At 49.4% G+C, this 23,982-nt stretch overlaps 1 protein-coding gene and 1 long non-coding RNA gene across 5 annotated transcripts; one reads left to right on the top strand and one right to left on the bottom strand.

The window, feature by feature from the left end:
- The first annotated feature begins 1,455 nt into the window (after positions 1 to 1,455).
- Positions 1,456 to 7,091, top strand: Atp5mpl (ATP synthase membrane subunit 6.8PL). Of its 2 annotated transcripts, none has more exons than NM_027360.3 (4): positions 1,456 to 1,541; positions 5,112 to 5,235; positions 6,009 to 6,032; positions 6,927 to 7,091. In NM_027360.3, the coding sequence occupies exons 2-4, from the start codon at positions 5,112 to 5,114 to the stop codon at positions 6,953 to 6,955; spliced, it is 177 nt and encodes a 58-aa protein (NP_081636.1). In that variant the 5' UTR covers positions 1,456 to 1,541; the 3' UTR covers positions 6,956 to 7,091. The 2 variants fall into 2 exon arrangements, with proteins under 2 accessions (NP_081636.1, NP_001348843.1); NM_001361914.1 differs by having other exon boundaries at positions 1,456 to 1,871.
- A 7,223-nt stretch (positions 7,092 to 14,314) lies between these two features.
- Gm36757 lies at positions 14,315 to 22,507 on the bottom strand. Of its 3 annotated transcripts, none has more exons than XR_003950156.1 (3): positions 22,093 to 22,507; positions 14,943 to 18,064; positions 14,315 to 14,808 (listed from the first exon to the last, which is right to left on the bottom strand). It is a non-coding gene; the product is annotated as a predicted gene, 36757 (long non-coding RNA). The 3 variants fall into 3 exon arrangements; XR_003950158.1 differs by having other exon boundaries at positions 14,315 to 16,817; positions 17,148 to 18,064; XR_003950157.1 differs by having other exon boundaries at positions 14,315 to 17,505; positions 17,829 to 18,064; positions 22,093 to 22,495.
- Between the last annotated feature and the right edge of the window lie 1,475 nt (positions 22,508 to 23,982).

Genomic DNA, 23,982 nt, shown 5'->3' with positions numbered 1-23,982 from the left:
TCTGAGGCTGAAGAGATGCCTTAGTGACTCAGGGCATTTGTTGCTCTTCCAAAGGACCCAGGTTCAAATCCCAGCACCAGTGTGATAGAACACAAACATCCATAATGCTGGTTACAGGGTATCCAATGCCTTCTAACTTCTGAGAGCGAACAGGCACATACTTGGTACACAGACATAGATGTGAGCAAAACACTCATACACATAAAAAAAAAAACTTAAAAAAAAACTAAAAAAAAAAGCAATAACAATTTTTGTTCATTTGTTTTGGTTTTGTTTTCTAAAAACCAAACCAGGGTTTCAGGATGCTCTTAAAACCCTAATCATCTTCCTCTACTGTCCAAGTGCTAGGATTATATCACGACACACCCAGCTAGCATGCTTATTTAAAACATAAAACCTTAGGTCCAGTCCCTAGCGTTCCTGCAGAAGTCTCTGCAACGCTTTACAACAATTTTAATGATAATTACTATGCACAGCATGGCTGCTTAATCAAATATTAGAGCAAAAATTTTTGTAGCAATACAGGGGGAAATGGCAAGAAATGCCAAAAGCCTGGCATAGTGGTGCAGGCCTTTAATCCAAGAAGACAGGAGGCAGAGGCAGGCAAATCCCTGAGTGTGAGGCCAGCCTGGGCTACATAACAAGTTACAGAAAGACCTATCTCAAAAAAAAAAAAAATTCAAGTAAAGAGGGTTTCCCCTTGTCACTGTTGCTTTATTTCCTTTGCTCTTATTGTTTGTTGGAGGGGAGAGGGGAGGAGGAGGGAGTGTGAGAGTCTCACTAAGTAGCCCAGGCTATCAAACTCAATAGACCCACAGCCCCACGCTCCACCCTCCACCCTGTGCCTCTGCCCCTTAAACGCTGGGATGAAAGACCCGAGCCACTATGTCTGGCCTTTGGTCTGATTGGTTGTTTTTGTTTTTGTTTTTTCTTTTTTTTTAGACAGGTTCTCACTGTGTAGCTCTGGCTGTCCTGGAACTCACTAAAAAAAATAGACTAGGCTTGAACTCTCAGCGATCTTCCTGCCTCTGCCTCCTGAGTGCTGGGACTAAAGGTATGCACCAACACACGCGAATTTTGGTTTAGGTTTTCAGGCTGGCCTGAAAGTCACATTTATCCTGCTGCTTCTGCCTCCTGAGGGCTAGGATTAAAGCCATAAACCATGTAAAAGGGGCTTTATTTACTTATTTACTTAAGGACAATTTGTCCGGATTATCTACTGTCCTGGTTTCAGCACTGAAAGTCCTCTGTTCCTGGAAACCCACAAACCCTGGGAAATCTGGTCAGTTTTATGACACCTAGAAACACAGTAGGCTTCTCCCAGCTCCTCCTGGTTTGGACTAATCCCTTCCGAAGCTTGTAACACCCGGGCGACCACTGGGGGCGCTGTGGTGCGCAGGCGCGGAAGGCCGGGCAGCCGGCGTCTGGTGTCTCCGCTCCTTCCGCTTTCCCAGCAGGCCCTGCGCGGCGCCTGCGTGCTCTGTGACCTTTCCCATTCTGTAGCAGAATTTGGTGTTGCCTGTGGTCTTGGTCCCGCGGAGGTAAGAGCGGAACCTGGGCTTTTTGCTGTGTTCCCAACCCGGGGGACTAAGGAGGGTCCGGGACCGGGTGCGGTGGGGCCCAGGTAGATCGCGGGCGAAGGACTCTGCGATACACGCTGACCTTGGGTCAGCCCCTGCGCCGCCTACTACAGGGAGGGTCCACCGGGTTCCCCGCGACTGTGACGGAGAGAGTGCCCGGCTGAGTCATCCAGACTGCGGGGGTGTCCGGGGTCAGTCCTCCAGATCCCCAAGAGTCCCCCAAGAGTGTCCGGGACTCCATCACGCCGAGGGCAGGGATGTGCACGGCGTTCAGTCCTCCACACTGCGAAGGTGTTTCTGGAGTTAGTCTTCCTGATTGTATGAGGGGAGGGGTGGTTGTCAGTCCCTTGGACAGATAAGACTTTGCTCAGACATCAATTTCTATGCGAAAGAGGGATTACTCCTCAAGACTTGGAGGGCCAGGGGCCCTAGTATCATCCTCACAGAAGTTGTCCAGGAGCTAGATTCTAGTGGAGGTCCACTCAGCATGGACTGTGTCCTTGTGCTGACACTTGGATGAACCTGTGTAACTATAGGCTCTGGCAAAGGGGCATGCCACCATCAACTGTGAGCATCTTGTTACCTACTCAAGTTACTCAGGGAGGGATGCAGCTAAAAATCCGTGCCAAGAAACATCACTTCAAAGCCAGTGCCTTCTTTCCATTATTCCACAGGTTTCTTCCAAGTTAGGTTTTGGCAAGGCCGATGTTTGAAAATGTATGAAACCACATTATAAACCTCAGACATGTTCCCCTCTTTACAGTGTGCTGCCAGGTAATAGCTTGCTGTTACTGTCACTTTCACAAACTCTGCAGGCATAGGCAGTCTCAGTAGACAGCCATTTGACCTTCGAGTAGGATGATCTTTTATTGAATCTGGTATTGTAAAACTAACAACTGGGAAATATGGTTAGCCAGAGAAACTTAGGTGGGAAGAGTAGAGGCCACACTGAGTACAGGGAACATGTCACTTGTGTAGTCAAATACAACCAAACTGACCAAAATGGAAGTCCAGGAGCAAGAGACAAAGGGGTGGGGGTGGGGTGTAAATGTACTGGATAGCAGGCCTTCACTGTGTCGGGACTCATGGCAGTTTAGAATAAGGACACAGTGCCAGGATGCCTCGATGCTGAGGAGAACACCAAGACCACTGAAGTCCCTCCACATCCTCTGTTTACCTTTTCCTTCCAGACCCTCCTGTGACACCACATTCTTTTTCAGGGTGTGGGAGGTCAAGACAAGTTTTCTCTGTGCCCTGACCATCCTGGAACTCCGTTTGTAGATAAACCAGGCTGGCCTTGAATTGAGAAAGATCCCCCTGCCTCTACCTTCCAAATGCTAGGATTAAAGTCAATCGCTGATATCATACCAGTCTTGATACAGCTCAACACTTCTGCACAGCCTATGAGATGAAACCTCTTTAAGTACTTTCTTAGAATCCCAGTGGCCTGGGACTTGCTGCTTTCTATTGGGTTTTTGTAGCAATTCCTTGCTATTGATTTGATCATTTCCTGAGTGCTCACTGTGCACCACGTGCCATTCTGGATCCATTCATTGTTGTTTGGGGACGGGGTGGGGGATATCTTTGTTTTTGTCTTTTGAGACAGGTTCTTGCTGTGTAGCCCTGGCTATCTATGTAGCCCTGGCTATCATGTAGACCAGGCTGGCTTTGAACTTACAGAGTGCTGGTTGGCTGGGATTAAAGGCTTGTGCTGCCACCTCCCAGCTAGGGTCCTTTATTTTTTAAGAGTCTGTCGAGCAAGTAGGAGGTCCATGATTGATGAAGAGATCTGACAAAGGAGGTTTAGAGAATTCCTAAAGTCAAGAACAGAGCTGGATCCCAAGGGTTCTAACCCATTGGTCCCCTACAGTACTCTCTCAGTCCTTGCCTGTGCCACAAAGATTCCACTCCACCTACTCAGTGACTTGGGTTCCTTCACGCTTTCCAGAGGCTGCCTTCTAATGCTCTGAAGCAGAACAATCCAACTAGAACATTCAGGTGCACATAATAGGGAGGAATTAAGGACAGATGACCATCTATGGTAAGATGATAGCACCACTCTACAGGCTAACTCTCACTGGACGAGCTAACCTTCAGACCTTTCTTCCACTTAGGTTCATTCCCATAGGAAAGAGCAGGAAGCACGGCCATAGAGGCAGATTGGTTCCTGAAGTAATCAGCAATGTGGGCCAGATTTGGTGTGATCTAGTCTTGTTTGGATCATTGATGCTTTGGGACGCAGTATAGAAATATGCCAAACAGTATGAATATGCACCCTATATTCTCTGATGCCCAGGAGGTCAAAAGACTCGCTGGAACTGGAGTTATATTACAAATGGTGGCAAACCACCTTGTGGATTCTGGGACATGGACTTGTTGAGCCATCTCCACCCCCAGAAGACATATCCCTAAATTCAAGATTAAATGGTGTGCACGCCTTCCCTGTTTCCCTAGTTCAACAGTAGCATTCTGTATAACAAGCACTCCCGACACGATACCAGGGCTGTGTGCACTAATGCAAGAATCCTAGACCCGTGTGAAGTGCAGCTCTCTTACTATCCCTGTTACACAGTCAGGTCATGTAAACTAGTGGGTGAAACCAGGGCAGCTGCCTTCTCCCCCGCCTTCAAGTTCACTATCCGTGCTTCCACTGAAGACGCTTCTCTGGGTAGCCTGGCTCTCCCTCCCCTCTTCCTTCGTGCCTCTACCACATGTGCCCTTCATTTTTTTTGCTGAGTGAATATGGTCCAGGTTTCAATAATTCACAGACAGCCATTTGACTAAATTGAGCTGGTGCTGTAAGAATAACATACTGTTGTACATCAATGAACACTTTCCCTGGTTGTTCACAGCAGTATGTCAGTTTTATAGTGTTGCAGAGTAGGATTCAATGTGCAGTAGCAGTGTAGAGCAGAACCATCAAGGCAAGGTACTGACTGCAGCCCAGGGGTTTCCCAGTCAGGTGAGAAGGGCTCAGAGCTGGGTCCTCCCGGCAGCTGTCAAATCCATCAGCTGTTTCAAAGCCCCGGGTTGGGAATGTGGGTATCTAGTTTGGTATCCAGTTAGTAAGCTGTAATCATAACTGGAAACATTACTTTAAGGGCTGTCCCATTAGGCTCATTCTGTACCATTGGTTGTGTACTTATCTGACAGCTCAGGCCTGAGCTACTGGAGGTTAAAGGGTAGTAGTTTAACAGGCCTCCGTCTTCATTTCCCATGGGAAGACCCACATCTGACCGTGGTGTGTGGTTTTGCTTGTTTTGTTTTCAACTTGAAATGCTAACGATGCTAGAAAAGGGTGCTTCTACCCAAAGGTCGAAAAAATGATGCATGGCTTGGGGCCAGCCTTAGTGGCAGGGAGGCTTGTGGGAGGGACAGCCTGCTAGCAAGATGCTGGCAGGGTATCAGGAGTTCAGAGAGCTCCCCAGAGCCTGTGGAGTATGGACTAGCGCTCTGGTCAGGTAGATGAAAATATCTTGTCAGTTAGGTATATGGTAGCAATTACCTTAATGTTTATCATTTCTATTTCAGATGTTTCAAACCTTGATTCAAAAAGTCTGGGTCCCCATGAAACCCTACTATACCCAGGTTTACCAGGAAATTTGGGTAGGAGTGGGGTTAATGAGCCTCATCGTATATAAAATCAGGAGTGCTGGTAGGTTATATTTTTATTTCTTTGCATTTAGCAGGGGGAAATGTTTTCAGGAAAAAAAATAACAATGTTATCTACTAAGGAACTGTGACTTTTTAAATTATTACTTTTTCCTGGACACGTAAATACACATGATGTATGTGTGGGCACACATGCCGAAGCCCTCGTGCAGAGGTGTATAATGGTTCTCTCCTTCCACCTGTACGTGCGTCCCTGAGATTGAACTCGGGTCACCAGGTTTGTATAGCAGCACCTTTACCTGCTGAGCCACCTGGCTGGTCCATAACGTGGCCTTAGATGTTCCTCAACAAATGAAGAAAGAAAACATAGAATAAAGTAGCTGACATAGCCCTTGTTGGGAGAGCTTAGCCTGGGCAATTCCACACAGTGCAATTTTATTCGGCCATTAAAAAAAATGTTTGCAGTAGAAATAAAGATTATCCTGCTAAATGAGATGAGCCAGACTATAAAAGATAAATATTACATGTTTTCCTGCTCTGCGCAGTCGACTTTGCAGGCAGGAAGAGACCAGCAGGGAAGGGAGAGGACAGCAGGGGAGGGCAGGGGGAGGCACGGGTGTGCACCCACTGTAATGAGACCACCTGCTTTGTATGTGAATTGTGGACTAGAAAATGGCTGTGATACAGGCATCCCTCTGAGAGCATGCTGGGATGCTTCACCCAGCCTGTGAAGCCTGCAGCCAATGTTGCTTGTGACTGGGAATTTGACTGGCAGTGTAGGACACTGGTGTGATTTCTTTCCTTTTTCTGTTTTAGATAAAAGAAGTAAAGCTTTGAAAGGTAAGATTTCTGCTTTTTGGAATGGTTGAGGGGTGAAAAAGACCATCGTGGCTTTTTAAAACAAGGTATATGAATCCTGAATTAAAACTGACACCTGGTTCAGTGATTGTCAGATACAGTGGAAATATTAAGTAAAGATCAAGACGTTTGCAGCTGACCTTAAATCCCAGTACTCGGGAATCAGAGGCAGGTGGATCTCTGCGTTCCAGGACAGCCAGGGCTACCCAGAGAAATCCTGTCTCAAAAAACAAACAGCCAAACAAAAAGTTTTTAGTTAGATGTTTAAAAGCAAACCTGTTTGTAGCCCTTTGGCAGTGACAGAGAAAATGGATAACTGATGACGCTCGGAAGCAAGGCTCACTGGGCAAGCACAGGCTCGCTGGGCAAGCGTGTGTGCTACCGAAACTCCTGATGTTTCGTGGAATTTTGAAGGAAAATATCTGCAAAATTTGTGCCCCGGGACTGGCTGTCTGTCTATTCTGTTTCTCTGGTGGCAGTGAAACTATGGCCATTCGAAGCTTACCCAAACCCAGGACTGGCTTCCTGAACTTTTGGAGGCGAGCGTTCTCCACTCCTTCAGGGGGACAGCTGTGTTAGCATCACTTGCACACACCTGGCACTGTGCTGAGTAGTTTACAGTGAAGTGGCCCCCAACCCCATGCTGGGTGGGGTGTTTTGGTTGTTTGGTTGGATTGGGGGTTGGGGGCTAGGGCTTGCTTTTGAGGCAGAGTCTCAGAAATCCTCTTGCCTCTGCCTCCCAAGTGTTGGAATTAACACCCAGCCCCCATGCTTTTTGTAGCATTAGAATGAATATTTGCATTTCTGACTTGTTCTTCAAACAATAAGCTGCATTCTGTACCACTAAACTGTACCACTTGTTCCTCTCCTTGAAAGGTCCTGCACCTGCCCATGGCCATCACTAACTGCTCCGAATCCACAAGATGAAGACGTCGGCTAAACTTGAGCAAGCTTTGTTAGATGGGAACATGGAACATCACTGTACACTTATCTAAGTACCATTTATAATGTGGCATTAATAAATGTATCTGTGAATACCACTCTCTGCTTCCCCTGAGTAAGTCCCTGGTGATGCAGCAGGCTCCGTCAGAACGTCTGAGCCACCTTCATTAGGAAGCCTGAAGAAAGAGAAGCAGTGATTGACGCCTTTTAAGAGTCAACATCAGGATCTAGATAATAACTTTGATTCCAATACTTAATAATTATTTGTCAAGTGGTTCTGCTTCTGCCTATCATCTGACCTCTCTGTCTTGTTTTCATATTTTGAGAAAGATGTTAATTATCTTAAGGGCTAACTTGAAGTTTTTACTAGGGTCAGTAAGAAAGTAAGAGGAAAACACCACTAATCTCAGCTGAAGCAGAGAGGATCGAAAGTTCAGGGGTTCAAGGCCAGCTTGAGCTACTGAAAGCCCTGTCTGGGGAAAACAAAAGTTTACATAAAGATAAGCAGAAAAGGGCTGGAAGGATGGTGGCACGGTTAAGATCACTTGCTGCTCTGATCACAGAGGACCCAGGTTTGGTTCCAGCTCTAGAATCAAGCAGCTCACAGACACCTGTGACTCTGGCTCCAGTGGACTCAACACCCTGCATCTAACATACCCGTTATCAGTTACATGTATACCCATTAGTAAGGAATTAAGGGAAAGAAGGCGGGTGTGATGGCTCGGTGGGAAGGGTGCTGTTTCCCAAACCTGATAACCTGAGTTTGGTTCCCAGGGCCCCCGATGTGGGGAAGGAGAAAGCCACCTCAGCTCTTGGAAGTTCTCTGGCCTCCACTTGCGCATGAGCACATGTTTGCACACTTTTTTTTTTTTTTTAATGGGAAGATCACCTCAGAGCATGTGGTCGACATAAGCTCTGGGCAGAATTATATCCGAGTAATGAATCACGGGGCAAAATAAGCAATGTGAAAAAACAATGAACTGTTGTCGCGCACCTATAGCCACAGTGTGTGGGAAGCTGAGGCAGGAGAGTCACAAGTTCTAGAACAGCCTGCCCTGTGGACTTTGTCTTACAGAGAAGCCAGGTATGGTGGCCTCATATCTGTGGTCTCAGCTCTTGGGAGGTTGAGGCAAGAGGATAGAGTTCTGAGTATTCATGACTTAATGAATTTGAGGCTAAACGGGACTACTTCAAACATATTTAGAGGGCGGTGGGGCCCACCTCTAGTTCCATAGCTCCTGTCCTAGGGTTAGTTTCTATTGCTGTGCTAAAACACCATGTCCAACTTGGGGAGGAAGAGGCTTGAGTTACATACTCTGAATCACGGGTCATTGAGGGAAGCCAAGGCAGGAACTGATGCAGAGGCCATGGAGGGTGCTGCTTACTGACTTGCGCCCCAGGGCTTGCTCAGCCTGCTTGGCTGGTTGGTTTTTGTTTTGTTTTGTTTTATCTTCTGTGCACTGGTGTTTTCACATATGTGTCTGTGTGAGGGCATTGAAGACCCTGGAACTGGAGTGATAGACGGCTGTGAGCCACCATGTGGGTACTAAGACTAGAACCTGGACCATCCGGAAGAGCCGTCAGCCTGCTTTCTCTCTCTGTTTCAGTTTTGCTTTAAGAACAAGGTTCCTGTATGTAATAAGCCCTGTCTATCCTGGACCTGCTTTGTAGACCCGGCTGGCCTTGAGCTCATGGAGATCTACCTAACTCTGCCTCCCAAGCGCTGAGATCAAGACTTGCCCTGCCACACCTGGCCCCCAGCCTGCTTGCTTAAAGCACCCAGAACCACCAGCTGAGGGGAGGCTTCGCCACCCGAGGCAAGCTGGCCCTCCCCCATCAGTCACTCATTAGAAAACAGGCCTTTTCAGTTATGGTTTACCCCTCCCAGACGAGCTGACAACTATCCAGCGCTGCCCTGGAAGCAGATCTCCTGAGTTTAAGTTCTACCTTACTGAATTTCAAGCCAGCCAGAGTTTCGTGGTCATCACCTGACTCAAAGCAACAATAAAGAACAGAATTGGTGGTTTGCACCAGCTCTTCTCAGCCTGTACTGGTCTTGCGCTTGCCGGACTGGCCAGCAGTAACGACGCTGCAACAGGATCCTTCTGCACACGTTTATTGGGAGAGCTTGATTGCAGAGGCGAAGAGACCCCTGAGCCCAGAACTGGTACTGCTTATATAGGCCTAGGAGAGGCGTGTCTCACACCCGGATTGGTTATGCACTAAGCCTCATTTGCATGTTCCTCGTCTGATTGGCTACTCTCTCTCTGTACCTCACAGAGCCTCATTATCATACCTCATTTGCATGTCTCACATCTGATTGGTTATACTCCCAAAGCCTCATTATCATGCCCGGGCCAGGCAGTGTCTTTGCAAAAAACTTTACTGCATATGTACACATTGGTTGTTTGTCCAAACTTATGCGTGGTGGCCAGCAGTAGTCAGTGCCACTCTGCAACGGCACATGTGGCTTCCCACATACTGGAATCAACTAAAGGCCATTAATGTGGATTTAGGCTCCTGTGTGTGACTTTCCACAGGTCTGGGGAAGAGCTTGACAAATTAATATTTCAAAGTTACCCCCAGATGTGTGTGGTGCTCGAAACTGGGTCTTAGAAAAGGCCAGTCACACTGAAAACAGGCTGTTGACAGTTGCCTCCGTTCATGGATAGCAGCCATCTGCTGTACATATGGCTTAGTGCAGTTGGTTATCACGTGCCAGGCCAGGAAGGATTCAGGGAGCCTGGGCCCATCTAGAGAGGAAGCTGGTTACATCTGCCTTGGAATTGCCCCACACACAGGCTGGCAGCTGCTCTCCCCCCACCCCCTCCCCCCGTTTACTACTAAGTGGTCCTTCAGTTAGAGAAGTGAGAGCAAGTCTATGTGGGGCTGTCTGTAGCTCACTGGGAGCAGGGACACAGGCCTCTAATCTCAGCAGCAGCAAGGCAATTATGAGTGGAAGCCAGCCTTGTTTACTCAGTGAGAGCATGTTTCTTAAAACCATTAACAACAACAAAAGAAAATCCTCAATGTGCCTGTGCAGACCCCACTTGCATTTGCACAGTGGAGAGAATACAGAATCCACCAGGGTTTCAGTAGCTGCAAGTCTTCTACCAAGAGTGGCCTGTAGGTGGAGCCAGAATGTGGCCAAACTGGTTACCATAGTGGCCTTGAGGGCGGAGAGCATAGGTGACAACTGTGCCCGTGGCACTAAGGAACAGTAAGAGAAGGATCACGATTTTGCTGTTTTATGCGTGTATGTATGTTTGAGTGTGTATCATGCGTGCTCATGTGCACACAGAGGCCAGAAGAGGGCATGGGACTAGAGCCAGGAGCTACACAGTATAGGTACTGAAACCAATCCGGGTCCTCTCAAAGAGCAGTAAGCATGCTTATGAGCTGTTTCTCAGCCCCTGTATTCTGGCATTCTGATAAGTGTCACTGAATGGGTGGGCATGGCAGTTAAGTAGATTCAGAGCCAAGTGTGATGTGCTTCTATAGCCCCAACCAACTTGAGAGACCTAGCAAGGAGGGCACAGGTTGGGCCAGCCTGAGCAACGATCTCACTTCCTATCAGTACATTTCCTAGCTCTTGACAAGACAGAACAGTGTTGTTAGTGAGCACATACAAAGCCTGTGACAAGGAAATGAGGCTGGGGCTTCCCACTCCACAGGCCACACCATGTATCTGACTCAGTGTAGCAGCACAGGTTCAGAACTATGGTCCCTACTGCTGCCAGGGCAGAAACTTGATTTAATTTGTACTCCAGGGCTAAGAAGTCTAGAGACAACAGGCCTCAGAGAATTGAACTCCAGGACACTGTTGATTAACCCACTGAGTGAGGGAGAATAAAGTCAAACAACCACCAGGTGGGCTAGAGACTGAAGCACATAGAAACTGTGCAGGCAAATTGAAAATTAAACAAAACTGTAGAGCCAAGCATAGTGGCGCATACCTTTCATCTCAGCACAGTAGGGTAGGCAGATCTGTAGAAAGTGGGCTGAGGGATGGCTCAGTGGTTAAGAGCACTGACTGCTCCTCCAGAGGTTCTGAGTTCAATTCCCAGCAACCGCATGGTGGCTCACAACCATCTGTAATGAGATGCCCTCTTCTGGTGTGTCTGAAAACAGCTACAGTGTACCCATAAAAAGTATAACCAAGAAAGCAAAAGATACTAACCTATTCCAGTGAGATGGAAGTCAGAAGATCAATGGACCAAAATCGATGGACATAAATGCCAGTTCCTTGAGAAGATCAATAAAGGAGGAAACCCCCAGCCTGACTGACAGATAGAGAAGACAGAATGGGCAGATGTCAATACGGGTTTTACAGACATTATAGGGACAAGGACTAAGGTGTGGCTTGGCCTGCCCAAGGCCTGGCTTTAGACCTCAGTGACTGGACACATAGATTGAAAGGACAGTAAGAGAATGCCATGGCTTTGTGCCAATAAAAACTACAGGGTGTAAGAAATGGCCGAGCCCCTTGTAAGAAAGTTCCGTCATTCCAGAGTTCACACCAAGAAAAACCAGGTAACTTTACAGCTGCCAAGATAGCTCAGCGGGCAAAGGCACTTGCCTGGAAGCCTGATGGGCCCGAGTTCATCCATAGAATCCACGTGGTGGAAGGAGCAAACCAACTCTTAGAAACTGTTCTCTTAGTGTACACACAATTTTAAAAAACAGAAAAAAACAATAGCCTAGATGGCCCTATGTCTATTAAGCAATTCAAATCAGTTTCAAACTGTTAGATCAGGTGTGGTGGCATGTGCCTTTAATCCCAGCACTTGGAAGGCAAGAGAGGTTCTTGTGAGTTCGAGGCCAGCCTGGTCTATGTGGCAAGTTTCAGAACAGCCAGGACTATATAAAGACCCTGTCTCAAAAAATAAATTTAAAAAGAACTGTGTTGGTGTTTGTGGCTGTCACAACATAACTGAGAAAAATCAACCTTAAAAGGAATTTACTTTGGGTTCATAGTCTCAAAGTTTCAGTCCACGGCTAAGTGTCCATTGCTTTCACTCTGGACAGAAACAGACGGGAGGGTCAGAAAGCCAGTGAAACCTTCTCCCTGCAGAACCAGGGCTTTGACCTCACAGGTTCATGCTCCCGCAGGGCAGCCTGTGACCTTTGACCACCCATGCCTACATGGGGACAGGCTACCATTCTCCCAATAAGGCTTGGACCAGAAGCCCCACCCCTGCCCAGATTGGCATCATCTGGGAGCCACCCGATAGCCCACCCTAGGGCTCTGGATGCCTTCTGAATGAAGAAGACAGGGACAGAAGCAGAGGACTCCGAGCCACACATAGGGTTCGCTAGTGCCCTTCCCACCCATCTGTCTTCAGGTGACCTGATAGCCCCAAACCAAGGTTTGGGAACATCATGATGGACTATTAGTAGTGTCCTCAAGTATCCAGGAGACTGGCAGGAGGCCACCCTCTCTCCTGCCCCACAAAGGGACTGCTGTTGGGGACAGTGAGGAGCCACACAGAGACACTACCTGTCCTAACAGGCTCAGGTTCTTACAGCCACAATGAAGTCAGTCTGCTATAGAAATGCAGGCGTTTTCTCTTTTGAAAGGGCACAGAGTGGGACCTTGTGTTTTTGTCCCCACTCTGGCCTTGTAGCCAAATGGCTGTTCTACTGAAACTGGCACCGGTGACCTTCCAGGCAGTGAGAGTGAGTGTAAAACTCACCCCATCTGCAGAGCCACTGCTGCCTTACAACCTGTGAGGGGTGCATGTCCCCCAAGCCCACTGGACAGTGGGTACCAACTCACAGATACTTCAGGCTTCTCCTGACTCCACAGAGTGCCTGGCACAGGAACTGGCAGAGGGGACTGTTTTCTTCACATCGTCTTTGGGGATTGTCTGCAGGTCTGAAACAATCGGTGCTGGCCAGTAGCTAATCCCCAGTGGGGTCCTGGGGCAGAAGGGCAGACCTTCTTTCTGCTCTGGGCCTGAGAGGGCCAAGTGCTCTGCCCTGCAGAGCCCCTGGGAAGATGACGATGCACACTGAGCTCCAAGGACATGCCTGTGAAGGAAGCCTGAAGCCAGGCTTCACCACCTGCAGAGCTTGCTCAGAGCAGTTTTTCTAATACAATGTCCACTCTTCTACAGAGTGTCCCTCTCTGGCCTCAGCCTCCAGACCTCCTGGAGGGAACAGCCACAGAACTAGGGCTGTGCATCCAGACATCCATCCTGCCTTCCCACCCTCCGCATACCCTGCCCACAAGGGCTGGGTGACAGTGGCTAGTATTCGAGGAGTTCAACCCGGAGACTTGGGGTGGAGATCCTCTCTCCCCTCCCTGCTTGGAGGCACATTAGGCCAGCACGCTGGGCTCCCCTTGGCCTTGATTTTTTTTTTCCAGCATTGCACTTTTCACAAGAGGCTCTGCCTTCCTCCCTAATACAGCGCTCCTTAGGACACACATGCTTTTCCAACTCCCAATATACAGTTTAAAAATGTAGTCAGCTCTCAATATCCATGAATCCCATAACCACACATCCAACCAATAGCAAATTTAAAGTATTTGAAAGAAGTGCATCTGTGCTGAACATACACACATCCTTACCCTTTTTCTTACAGCCTACACAGGACAGGACAGACATTATTCACCTAACATTTCCATTGCATCTGGGTTTTCAAGGCAAGGTTCCTGTGTGCAGCCCTGGCTGTCCTGGAACTCACTCTGTAGATCAGGCTGGCTTTGAACTCACAGAGATCTGCCTGCCTCTGCTGGTGTGGGGATTAAAGGCATGGACTACCACCACCCAGCTCCATTGCATCAATCCTTAAAAGTCACCTAGAGATAATTTAAAGGCCAGGGGGAAGGGTGTGATCGTCTGCGCAACACCACACCTTTCTTTTAAAGATTACTTAAGTTTCTATACTTATGGGGTTTTTTGCTGCATGTATGTCTGTGTCCCAGATGTTGTACAAAGCCAAGAAAAGAGTGTGGGATCCCCAGGAACTGGAAGCCCAGACAGCTGTCTACTGCCATGTGGGTGTTGGGAATCAAACCTGGGCCCTCTTAACCAGGAAGTCCTATATCCAGCCACCAATCTACACCTTTTATAGGAGGCTCTGAACATCTGGGGATTTTTATATCTGGAGAAGTCCTCTCTTTCTCACTCATGTACGCATGCACACATGCAAACATGCACATAAAATAAAGATGTCCTTAGTGTCACTCCTGGCCAGAATGCCCTTCCTGCATCCCTCACTCACCACAACTATCTCATGCTGACCTCACCCCTCAGGCCGTGTACTAGGGTTCTCTAGAGGAACAGAACTGATAGACTGAGTGTATATATGTAATTTATACATTTTAAATGTTTTATTAGAAATAGCTTACAGGCTGTGATCTGGTCCAGCTAGTCCAGCAACAGCTGTACACCAGAAGAAGGTCTAAGAATCAGTCTGTGAGGCTGGCCGTCTCAGCCGATCTTCAGTATATGCTGGAATCCTAAAGAAGCAGGCTCTAATGGCCAGGAGAGGAATGGACTTGCCAGGCAGAGCAAAAGCAAGCAGGGGAAAAGAATAAACTTCTTTATCCCATGCCCTTCACCTTTATCTTCTGCCAGCAGAAGGTGTGGCCCGGATTAAAGATGGATCTTTCCATCTCAAAAGATCTGGGGTTAAAGTAGGTCTTCCCGCTTCAAATTATTGTTTTTAAATACCCAGCTTCTTGAGTTTTAGCCACCACAGGCAAGTTTCCAATCTCTTCAGAACCCAGGTTCAGACCCTCCCCTTCTTGACCACCCAAATCTGTTAGATCCCCACCCACTCAGTGTTTGAGCCGATACAGGTCAACCTAGCTTCTTGAGTTTTAGCCACCACAGGCAAGTTTCCAATCTCTTCAGAACCCAGGTTCAGACCCTCCCCTTCTTGACCACCCAAATCTGTTAGATCCCCACCCACTCAGTGTTTGAGCCGATACAGGTCAACCTAAGTCTACTACAGGTGGAAAGTGGGCTGACTCTAGGCTCACGTGTACACATGACAGCCTCTGACTCCACTCCCAATCTTCTTTATCTCCCCACTTGTCAATAAAAGCAGCTGGGAGCACGAAGAAGAGTGAAGCCCAGGGCCCACAGGTAGCCATCCTGAGATGGCCTCTCTCAGGAGCTCATGGTGCCCAGATCTACTGACAGGTCACAGGATCCTGGGTCCTAGTTCTGTGGCTGGCCCCTGAATCCAAACAAGTTGTCTCTGTTACTTTTCTATGGCCATAATGAGACACCATGAGCAAGATAAACTTTAGAAGAAAGTACTTAATTGGGGGCTTGCTTATAGTCTGAGAGGGTGAGTCCTTACCATCATGGAGAGGAGCGTTGTGGCAGGCAGGCATCGTGCTAGAGCAATTGCTAGGAGCTTTTGTAGATCTTATCTGCAAGATGCAGGAAGAGAGATGGAGACTGGACCTAGCATAGGCTTTTGAAACCTCAAAGCCAACCACCTGTGACATACCTCCTCCAACAAGGCCACATCTTCGAACCTTTCCAAGAACCAAATATTCAAATCTATGAGCGAACAGGAACTGTTCTCATTCCAACCACCACACAGTCAAGGAAAGGACAGCTCTCTGTTGCTCTGAGGGCTTCTGACTTGCTTCCTTCCACACCTCTTCCTGAGTCTGTCTCCTGGTGCCCTCCTGTGCCCGCCACAGAGGATGGCATTGTGCAGTGACCTCCATGATGCCCACATGTCATTTACTTATATCATCCTCCTGCAAAGTGATTCCCTCCTCTTTTTCTGGTCCAAATATCCACGCAGGGGCAAGTCAATAGCCTTGTCATCTTTCTGTACTTAGCGATAGGTCTCTAGCAAGCCAAGGACAAACTTCCCTGGGGCAGAGGTCTCCCATGGTCCAATCAGAGCAGGCAGTAGGAAGAGAGATGGCTTCCTTTCCTCCCCGTGGATCCTACACAATCTCTGTCCAAAGTCTTCATCTAGGTTTCTAATGATTGACATGTAAAACTATGTGCAGTAGCTATTCATTTACTTTTGAGATGTCAGGGATGGAACCCAGCGCCTGCCACATGCCAGACAAGGACCCTGCCAGCAATCACCACGCCTCACTCCGTGCAGTTTTACTTAAGTTCTAAAGACTGACAGGTCATGGTATGTCAGCCATTGCCTCTGATCTAGAAGACTAGGCTTAGACTTGGGTAGCAACAGTTAATGGTGGGAATGGAGCTTGGGGCTGGGCACCGTGGCACTGGACAGCCTATTCCCACCCAAAGCACACGATGACTGCCTTCTCCCAAGCAGCTGGTGTGGATGCAGGGGAATGGACAGGCAGGTTCCTTGCCTTGGCAAAATAAACATCCCCTTTGCTGGGCCTCCATTTCATTCCGCTTCCCCTGCCTCTTGGAGAAGCCTGCAGTGGCCACTGTGTCTGTTCTCAGATTCTGGTAATGGCCAGCCATAGGCGCTCCTGAGGCTGGTCATCCCCTGGGCAGATGTAGCCATCCCTTCCCTCCAGGAAATTAGTTCAGAACTCAACAGCCAGTATCCAATTGCCTGTTAAAGAGTAACTTACACCCCATATTACACTTGAGCCCGGGAGTAAATATCCAGGGGAAGTGTTTATTCTCGTACATGAACAAAGCATCTTTGTTTGCTGGCTGTGCCAGCACCAGGCTCTGGATCACGGGATCCAGCTGGCTGAGGCCTAGGGAACATTTATCCTCATGGTGTCTCAGTTAACCCTTGCAGATGGGTATATCCCACAGGCCTTTTCTCTCACTGGTGGGGGGCTGACACGGCTGATACGTCATCAAGGAGACAGGAAGGCATTGCTCTCTTCCTGCCAAGACCCTATAAGAGGAGGTAGGGAAGGGGACATTAGGGGGATTCGTCCCTGTCTGGAGCAGCTGATTCTCTGGAAGGAACTTGGAGGAAAGATACCAGTGTCCTTTAACGGATCCAGGTAAACTCATCTCTTCCACCTCCCCTGGGGTCTCTCAATGTCCCAGCGCTCAGCCTTGGCTGCTCCGCCAAGACTCTGAGAGAGCTCTGTTTAAGCACATCTATTCTGGGCCCCAGCCTAGAATTCAGCTCCTGGAGTGAATCTGGTCAATGTTGTCAACAGAAAGCTCCTTGGTGGCTTCAGAATATTAGGGCAGAAGGGAACAATATGGAGGATACCGAAGAGAAGATGTGCCATCAGGTGATGACTACATGGAGGCTCGTCACAAGCTCTGGTCCTTCTCCGAAAAAGCTCCACATGGAAACTTCTTCCCACAGCACAGTGTCTTCAAACACTCCCTTAAAGACGGAGACGGCGGTCACTGCTGAGATCAGATGGGACTGAGACAATGCAGGCAGGCACGAAGACCCGGGTAGGAAGGGCTGGGGGAATCTCAGTGGTCAAGAGCACTTGTTCTTGCAGAGGATTCTGTTTCGGGGACCCACATGGCAGCTCACGCCTGTGGATCTGGCACACTCTTCTGCTCACCACAGGCACCACATGCATAAGATGAAAACGCCCATGTGCCACCACCTCCTGCATTTCCAAGACCGTGTACGTAGCTTTAGTTCAGTGTCGAGAAGATGCCAGACCCACCTTACTCGTTATATGCAGAGAATGGCAAGTGTCCACACTGCCCTGGACCCCATCCTCAGCTCCCCAGCTGGCATCTCCTTCCTGGCAGCTGCCAGGACCGTGCTGCATGACCCTCTAACATCCCCAACTATAACGCATAGCTGCAAGCTACCCTGAAATGGCCTGTTGTTTACATATGAGGTCAGAAACTGTTAGCTTCCGTGTTGGCATCTGTCTTAAAAGCAAAAGCAAACATCAGGTGGACAATGTTTCAAGCCACATACCCTGCTCTTGCTGGCAGAACCACAGCCATGTTGGAGGCTCGCACTTCAAATCCCCTTCATAGGCTGCATTCTTCAGTCAGTCTTTTTGCTCTAAGGACGATGGAACTGTATCTGTACAGCAAGGCCACCAAGCCCAACAGCTGCCCAGATAGCAGCTAACAGAGCACAGAGCTCCAACTGTTTAGGATGAATCATGAGCCGTGATGATAAATTCATGCTTCACCAAAGAAAAGTATCTAAACATTTGAAGATGTAAGTATTGGAAAAGATTTCACAATATTAATGCTGTGAAATTTTGAAAAATATAAAAAAGGAAAAACAAACCTTGAGTCTTATTAACATACTGAGCAAATGCCAGATCTAGTGAAGAATGCTGGCCCTAAATTACTTGATTTAAAAGGACAAGTGGGCGAGCGGTTGCTGAGCTGGCTCAGGAGGTGAGGGTGCCTGTGCCTGCAGCCAAGCCTGACGACCTGAGACTGAGGCTCACTTGGTGGAAGGAGAGAACCAGTCCTCTGAGCGCCACTCCTATACAGTGCTCTCTCTCTCTCTCTCTCTCTCTCTCTCTCTCTCTCTCTCTCTCTCTTTCTCTCTCTCTCCCTCCCTCTCTCTCTCTCTCTGAAATAAATAAAAACATTTATATGAATAGTGAAATATGAAAAAAATTAAAGGGTTTTAAAGACCCTGGGGAAAAGAATTTTTAGCAAAATACAAAATTCAGGCATCCCTTTCTTGAGCCTTATAATTCTTTACTGTGAAATGGCTTAGGGCGGCTGTCCTACTTTAAGTAACAGAGTTGAGAGCTGAGCGAAGAAATGTAATTTGGATTATAAAATTCTGCTGTAACAAAAATTTCTTTAAAACGAAGAAGAAAAGCTTGTGGGAGTCCAGCTAGTATGGCCAGCCCCAAGGTTCCCAAGGCCCACTGAGCAGTGGACCAGGATTACAAGGAACCCTCAGGCCCACACCATAGCTGAGGGTGAAGGTGGCCCTTACCACTGGGCACCTGTGGCTTTGTGTAGCTAGTGGTCTCCAAGGAGACTGAAACAAGGTAGTCCAGTGGAGCCAGCCCTGGGGAACCAGGCCAACAACACTGCCCGGTGCTGGGGATGGCCTTAGCCTGAGTCAGTCAAACACCAGGGATGGAGGCAGGTCAGCTGAGGGAGGCCCATTTCTGAAGAATGGAGTAAGACCATGGTCTGCCAGATGCCTGGATTTACTATTTCAGGCTGGCAAATGGTAAGCAACCTTGAATCAGAAGGAAGCCAGGCTTAGGACACAGGTGAGCATCTCCAGCACTTCTCTTCTGACGGATGCTTGCCCTAATTACCACGTTGGCCCCTTTGACCAAAGGGCATATCACATATCACACCCCACCCACCTGGCAAGCCTGCCCTTTCTATAACAGCGTATACCTGGCCCTGACATGGGTCCTAGGGGACAGATACCCAGTAGAGAGGCCACTCCACGCTGGTGAGGTAGGAGGATTGGCATTTCCCCGTAGGAGTAGGGGTGAGAACACCTAGGAGCAGCCAGTACAGAAGTGGGTCAGAGTTGATATCCTGGAGCGCAAGGTCCAGCTTTGCAAACCCAGCCTGGCCAGCAGAGGGGCCTGGTGTCTGAAAGGGAGAACATGTGGCCAGATATCATGCCTCAATAACTCCTCCAGGTCCCAGAGTGCTTATGTGCCATCCCCAAACCCAACACAGCTGGCGTCACAACATTCCCCAGCATCCCTTGCTGCCCTGTGGCTGGGGTCCTGGTCATCATTCCTTGCTGCCAGGTCAAGCCTGCTCCTCCTAGCCCTCTCCCAGACCCTGAGCCAATCAATCCAACACACACACACACACACACACACAGAGCCCCAACCTTCTCATAGATAAAATGGGGTCATGATTGCTGCGGAGGACATGGCTGTAGATGGGGCCCTTTGCAGCAGGGACAGGCTCTAAAGTCAGTTCCTACAAACTGAAGCAATAAGAGCTCCAAGAGAGACCTGCAGAGGCGGGCTGTATGCACCGTGATACCATGATTTAAAACCTGCACATATTAGCAGACATTGTGGCTCACCTCTTTAGTCCCAGCACTGGGGAGGCAGAGGCAAGGTGGATCTCTGGAGTTCAAGTCTAGCCTCGTCTACATAGGAAGTTCCAGGCTAGCCAGGACTACACAGTGAGAATCTATCTAAAAACAAACAGCACTAACAAAAAAATCCATCCACATATGTAAATAGTACAAAATGAATCCAAAACCAGAATAGTGAATGCATCCTGAAGAGGGGACGAGATCAGATGGGACTTGTCAAGACGAACTTTAAATTTATGGCCAATGCTTCAGTTTTTACAAAACTATACTCAAGAATTACTATGCGGCTTTCTGTCCTCATTTTATTTGCTTTGTGTTGTTGCTGTTTGCAGATAGGATCTTCCTCTGAGTAGCCTGGGTGATTTGTATGTACACTGTCTAGCCTAGCATTAAACTCATGGCAGCCTCCAGCCCCAACCTCCCCAGTACTGACATCATGGGTATGCACCACCATGCCTGGCTTCCCATGTGATCTTAAACAATAAAATGTAAAGTAACATTTTATTGCAAGTTTGTAGAGAGATTGGCACCCTTGGAGTCTAATAAGGTCACCTTACGGCTACCCTAGCTCCTCTCATCTCTAAGCCTCTGGGCAAGGAGTGCACACAGTGCTGCCTATATGCTGACCTCAGGCTAGCCTCTATGTCAGCTGGGTCTGGGGAAACTCTGGCCCCATGGGAGTTTCTGGAAGAGCCAAATGCCAGGGCTCCACCAAGTATTTCTTTTACATTGGGAAGACCCCCAAACAACGATCATGTTTTCCATCCCAAACACTAGAGGAGTTCCCATCAAAGGAAAAGACGTATCAGATCAAAGCGAACAAGGTGACAAAATCCTCAGCTAAACCAACGGAGTCTAGTACACTGGCTCCTAAAACCAAAAGAGTCTAGCACAGTGGTTCCTAGTGGCAGGGAAGTAGCAGAAAGCAGATAAGCCCAGGGTCTCTCCAGACACCCGCCACACACTTATGGCCTCAGTGCTTAAAGGACCCTTCCTGCATGCAGTGCCTTTCCAAGCCCCACAGGCAGACCTCCCTGATGGGTAGCCAAGCTTTTCCAATGTGCTCTGCCCAATCCTTCCTCCAGGTCCAAATTCTCTGGCCTCTAAGCCAGCCAAGTGTACCCACTATCTACCCCTTTCCTGTGGTCACAACCAGCAAACACTCCCAGAAGACTACCCCAGGCCGGACCCCACAACCCAGCCTCCCCACTCACCCATAGGCTCCGGTGGCCTCTCCAGATCTGTCATCTTAGTCCTAAAGATCCCACTGTGACTAGGAGTACATCTGTCTAGGTGAGCCTATGGTGTGTCCTTCCCAGGAGAGCATCGTGAAAGGCGAGTTCCGGGGCCACCCTCCCAGGAGACCTCAGGTGCTGCCCAGTGACCCCTGGGCTGAGGAAGCTGAGGAAAGGTTGCAGTTGAAAAGGGACAACAGTATGGTCACAATTGAGGGAGGGTGCCATGGTGGCTTTGGAGGGTGCTGGAGACAATACAAGGCTTACAATGGCCTCACCAGAAGGCAAAGGTCTAAGAAGCTGCCTGACAGACGGGAGGGATACCAAGTACCAGACAGGTGGAGCCTAAAGCAAAGATGTCCCCAAGAGGGCAGTAGAAGACCAGTGCCTAGGCCAAGGCCTGTCTGAGAGGTAGCCAGGAAAAAAAGGAAGTGCTGGGCCCAGACCTAAGTGTCACAGGAAGAGCTCTCAACTCCTGAGCCCAGCTGAAAGGCTCCCTGGTTGCTTCCACTTTCCAGACCCCAGCCTGGACCTGATGCCCGTGTAGCACATAGATGAAAGACAGCACACTCTACTGGAGTCCTGTCCAGGGTTAACAGTCCTCAACTGCAGATGAGGTGGCAATACCAATCAGCAAGGTAGTGTATGACCATATGACAGTGAACTTAGGTGACTGAAGTCCCTCAGGACACAACAGTCTGGGATAGGTGAGAATGGAAATCAACTTAAAACCAGGGAGAGAGACAAGAAGGCTACCCTGCTGCCCCAGCAGTCTAGGAGAGAATGGGTATCCGAGCTGTGCAGACTGTGGAAGCCCCACTCTGCAGGAAGAAGGTCTCCCTAGGAGACAGCAACAGATGCCACAGACTGGCCCTGGCCATGCTCATCCCGCTTTCAGGGACCCATGAGTCCCTCCTCCCCCAGCCCCACCTAGATGAGGATACAGGAGAGCCAGGCTCAGTGATGACTCCGGGAGCAGAAGGAAGTCCTGAGTCACCCTGGCCGGGAGCAGGAAGTGGTTATCACCAGAACCAGCACTCCCAAAGCCCAGGAAGCCAGAGTGTGACGTCACAGCGGTGATGTCACCAGCCAGCAGGGATAGGAAGCATCTGCCAGGTCCCCAGCAGCCAGCCCTGTGCTTCTCCGTTCATCCTCTGTCCCTCTGTCCACCATGCGTGCTGTAGTTTACCCTGGGCACCGTGGCTGGCTGGGAATAGCTGAGTGAGGGCCTTGTCTAGTCTAGTAGGACACAGTGTGTGGTTCAGAGCTGGCAGGCGGGGCCTGGGCGGCTAGGGGGCGGGGCCGTGCCTGGGACCGCCCTCAGGAAAGGCCTCACTGAGCAGTTGGTGGTGTCTGCTTTGGGGCTTTGCAGGGCTGTGGGCCAGAAAAGATTCCATTATGAACTGTAAGCTTTTGTGAATGTGGAAGGTTTGTAACTAGTTAGGCATTCTTTCCCACCCCCCCTTCCCGCCCAACCCCATCACACATACAATGGAGGTGGCTCTGGTCTCAAAGTTCCTTGGGAAGCCAGGTTCCCAGATGAGAACCAGAGTTGAGCAAACAAGTTCCAGGGGATATGAGGGAGGGGGACCTGGTGAAAGCCTGGCAGTGTCCGCGGGCACCTTTCCGTGGAGTTCTCAGACATGTCGCTATTGCACCCTGCTCTGTGCCTGCATGCTCCTCTGTGTTCAGAGAAGTGAGGAGGAAGAGGAGGATGCCCTCTGGGCTGAAGAGGAGTAGCTAGGGGTGCCACTTAGTGGAGCTTGGTATGAGGGCTGCCCCGAGGCCTGACCTGCTTCCATGGCTGGGGCATATCAAGGACAGCACGGGAAGCGGGCTTAGCCTTTACTTCTGGCAGGGGCAGCCTCCTACAGCCTCGCAGTGGGTGAGGACCCCATCCAAGGACGGTATGCAGGGACTGAGTGCCCCCTCAGTCTCTCCCTCAAGGCCCACGTGCAAGCCATCAGGAGTCTTCCCCCCAGGGTTCATTCAGCTTTGGGATACATCAGGTCTCCAGAGCGACCTGGAAGAGTGCCTGGCCCTCACTCCCACCCCTACATCCCACACAGGAAGCATCTGGGGAAACAAGATAAGCAGCATGCCGGGTGGTCACAGCAGCTGGGGGTGGGGTGGGGGGAGGGCAGGCCGGCTGGGTCAGCAGCTCTCTTGTCCAGCTCTTACCCAGACCTACCCTACAGTTCACACCGAGCGAGGCTCCCCAGAAGTGTGTCGTGGATGGTCTTCAGGTGGGGAAGGACTGGGGTTCATGGCATTTCTCTCTACCAGGGTCTTAGTTGAGCTGTGATTTTAGTAAATTATGATTGGGCAAGTCATCCCATCATGAGGTGGCACCAACAACAACATCGCCCACACACACTGGTGCCTAAAGGACTTTATCACTCGGCCACATCACCTCTATAACCAAAAAAATAACAAGGCACTTCAAAACCAATAAAGTGACAGTCCCCAAGCCCAGCGGGCTGCAGATGATATCTTATCAGGGCAGAGTTGAACTCCCATTCGGGTCAGGGTCCAGAGGCTCCAGGCTACCAGCCTCACAAGGGTTGTGACCTTGGTGACCAGTCTCATGGGCCTCCAGGGAGGCTACCTGGTGACTCAGCCTCTTCCTACAGCCCTGTAAATAGCCAGAGTCCATCCACACGGAGGCTGTGTGAAACTGCCTCCACCAGGAAGGGAAGTTTTAACTGGCCCAGAACCCCACAAAGCCCCAAAGCAGACACCACCAACTGCTCAGTGAGGCCTTTCCTGAGGGCGGTCCCAGGCACGGCCCCGCCCCCTAGCCGCCCAGGCCCCGCCTGCCAGCTCTGAACCAC

This window comes from Mus musculus, chromosome 12 (genome assembly GCF_000001635.26).
Source record: "Mus musculus strain C57BL/6J chromosome 12, GRCm38.p6 C57BL/6J".
Classification (NCBI taxonomy): domain Eukaryota; kingdom Metazoa; phylum Chordata; class Mammalia; order Rodentia; family Muridae; genus Mus; species Mus musculus.
This window is presented reverse-complemented; position numbering and strand designations above follow the sequence as displayed.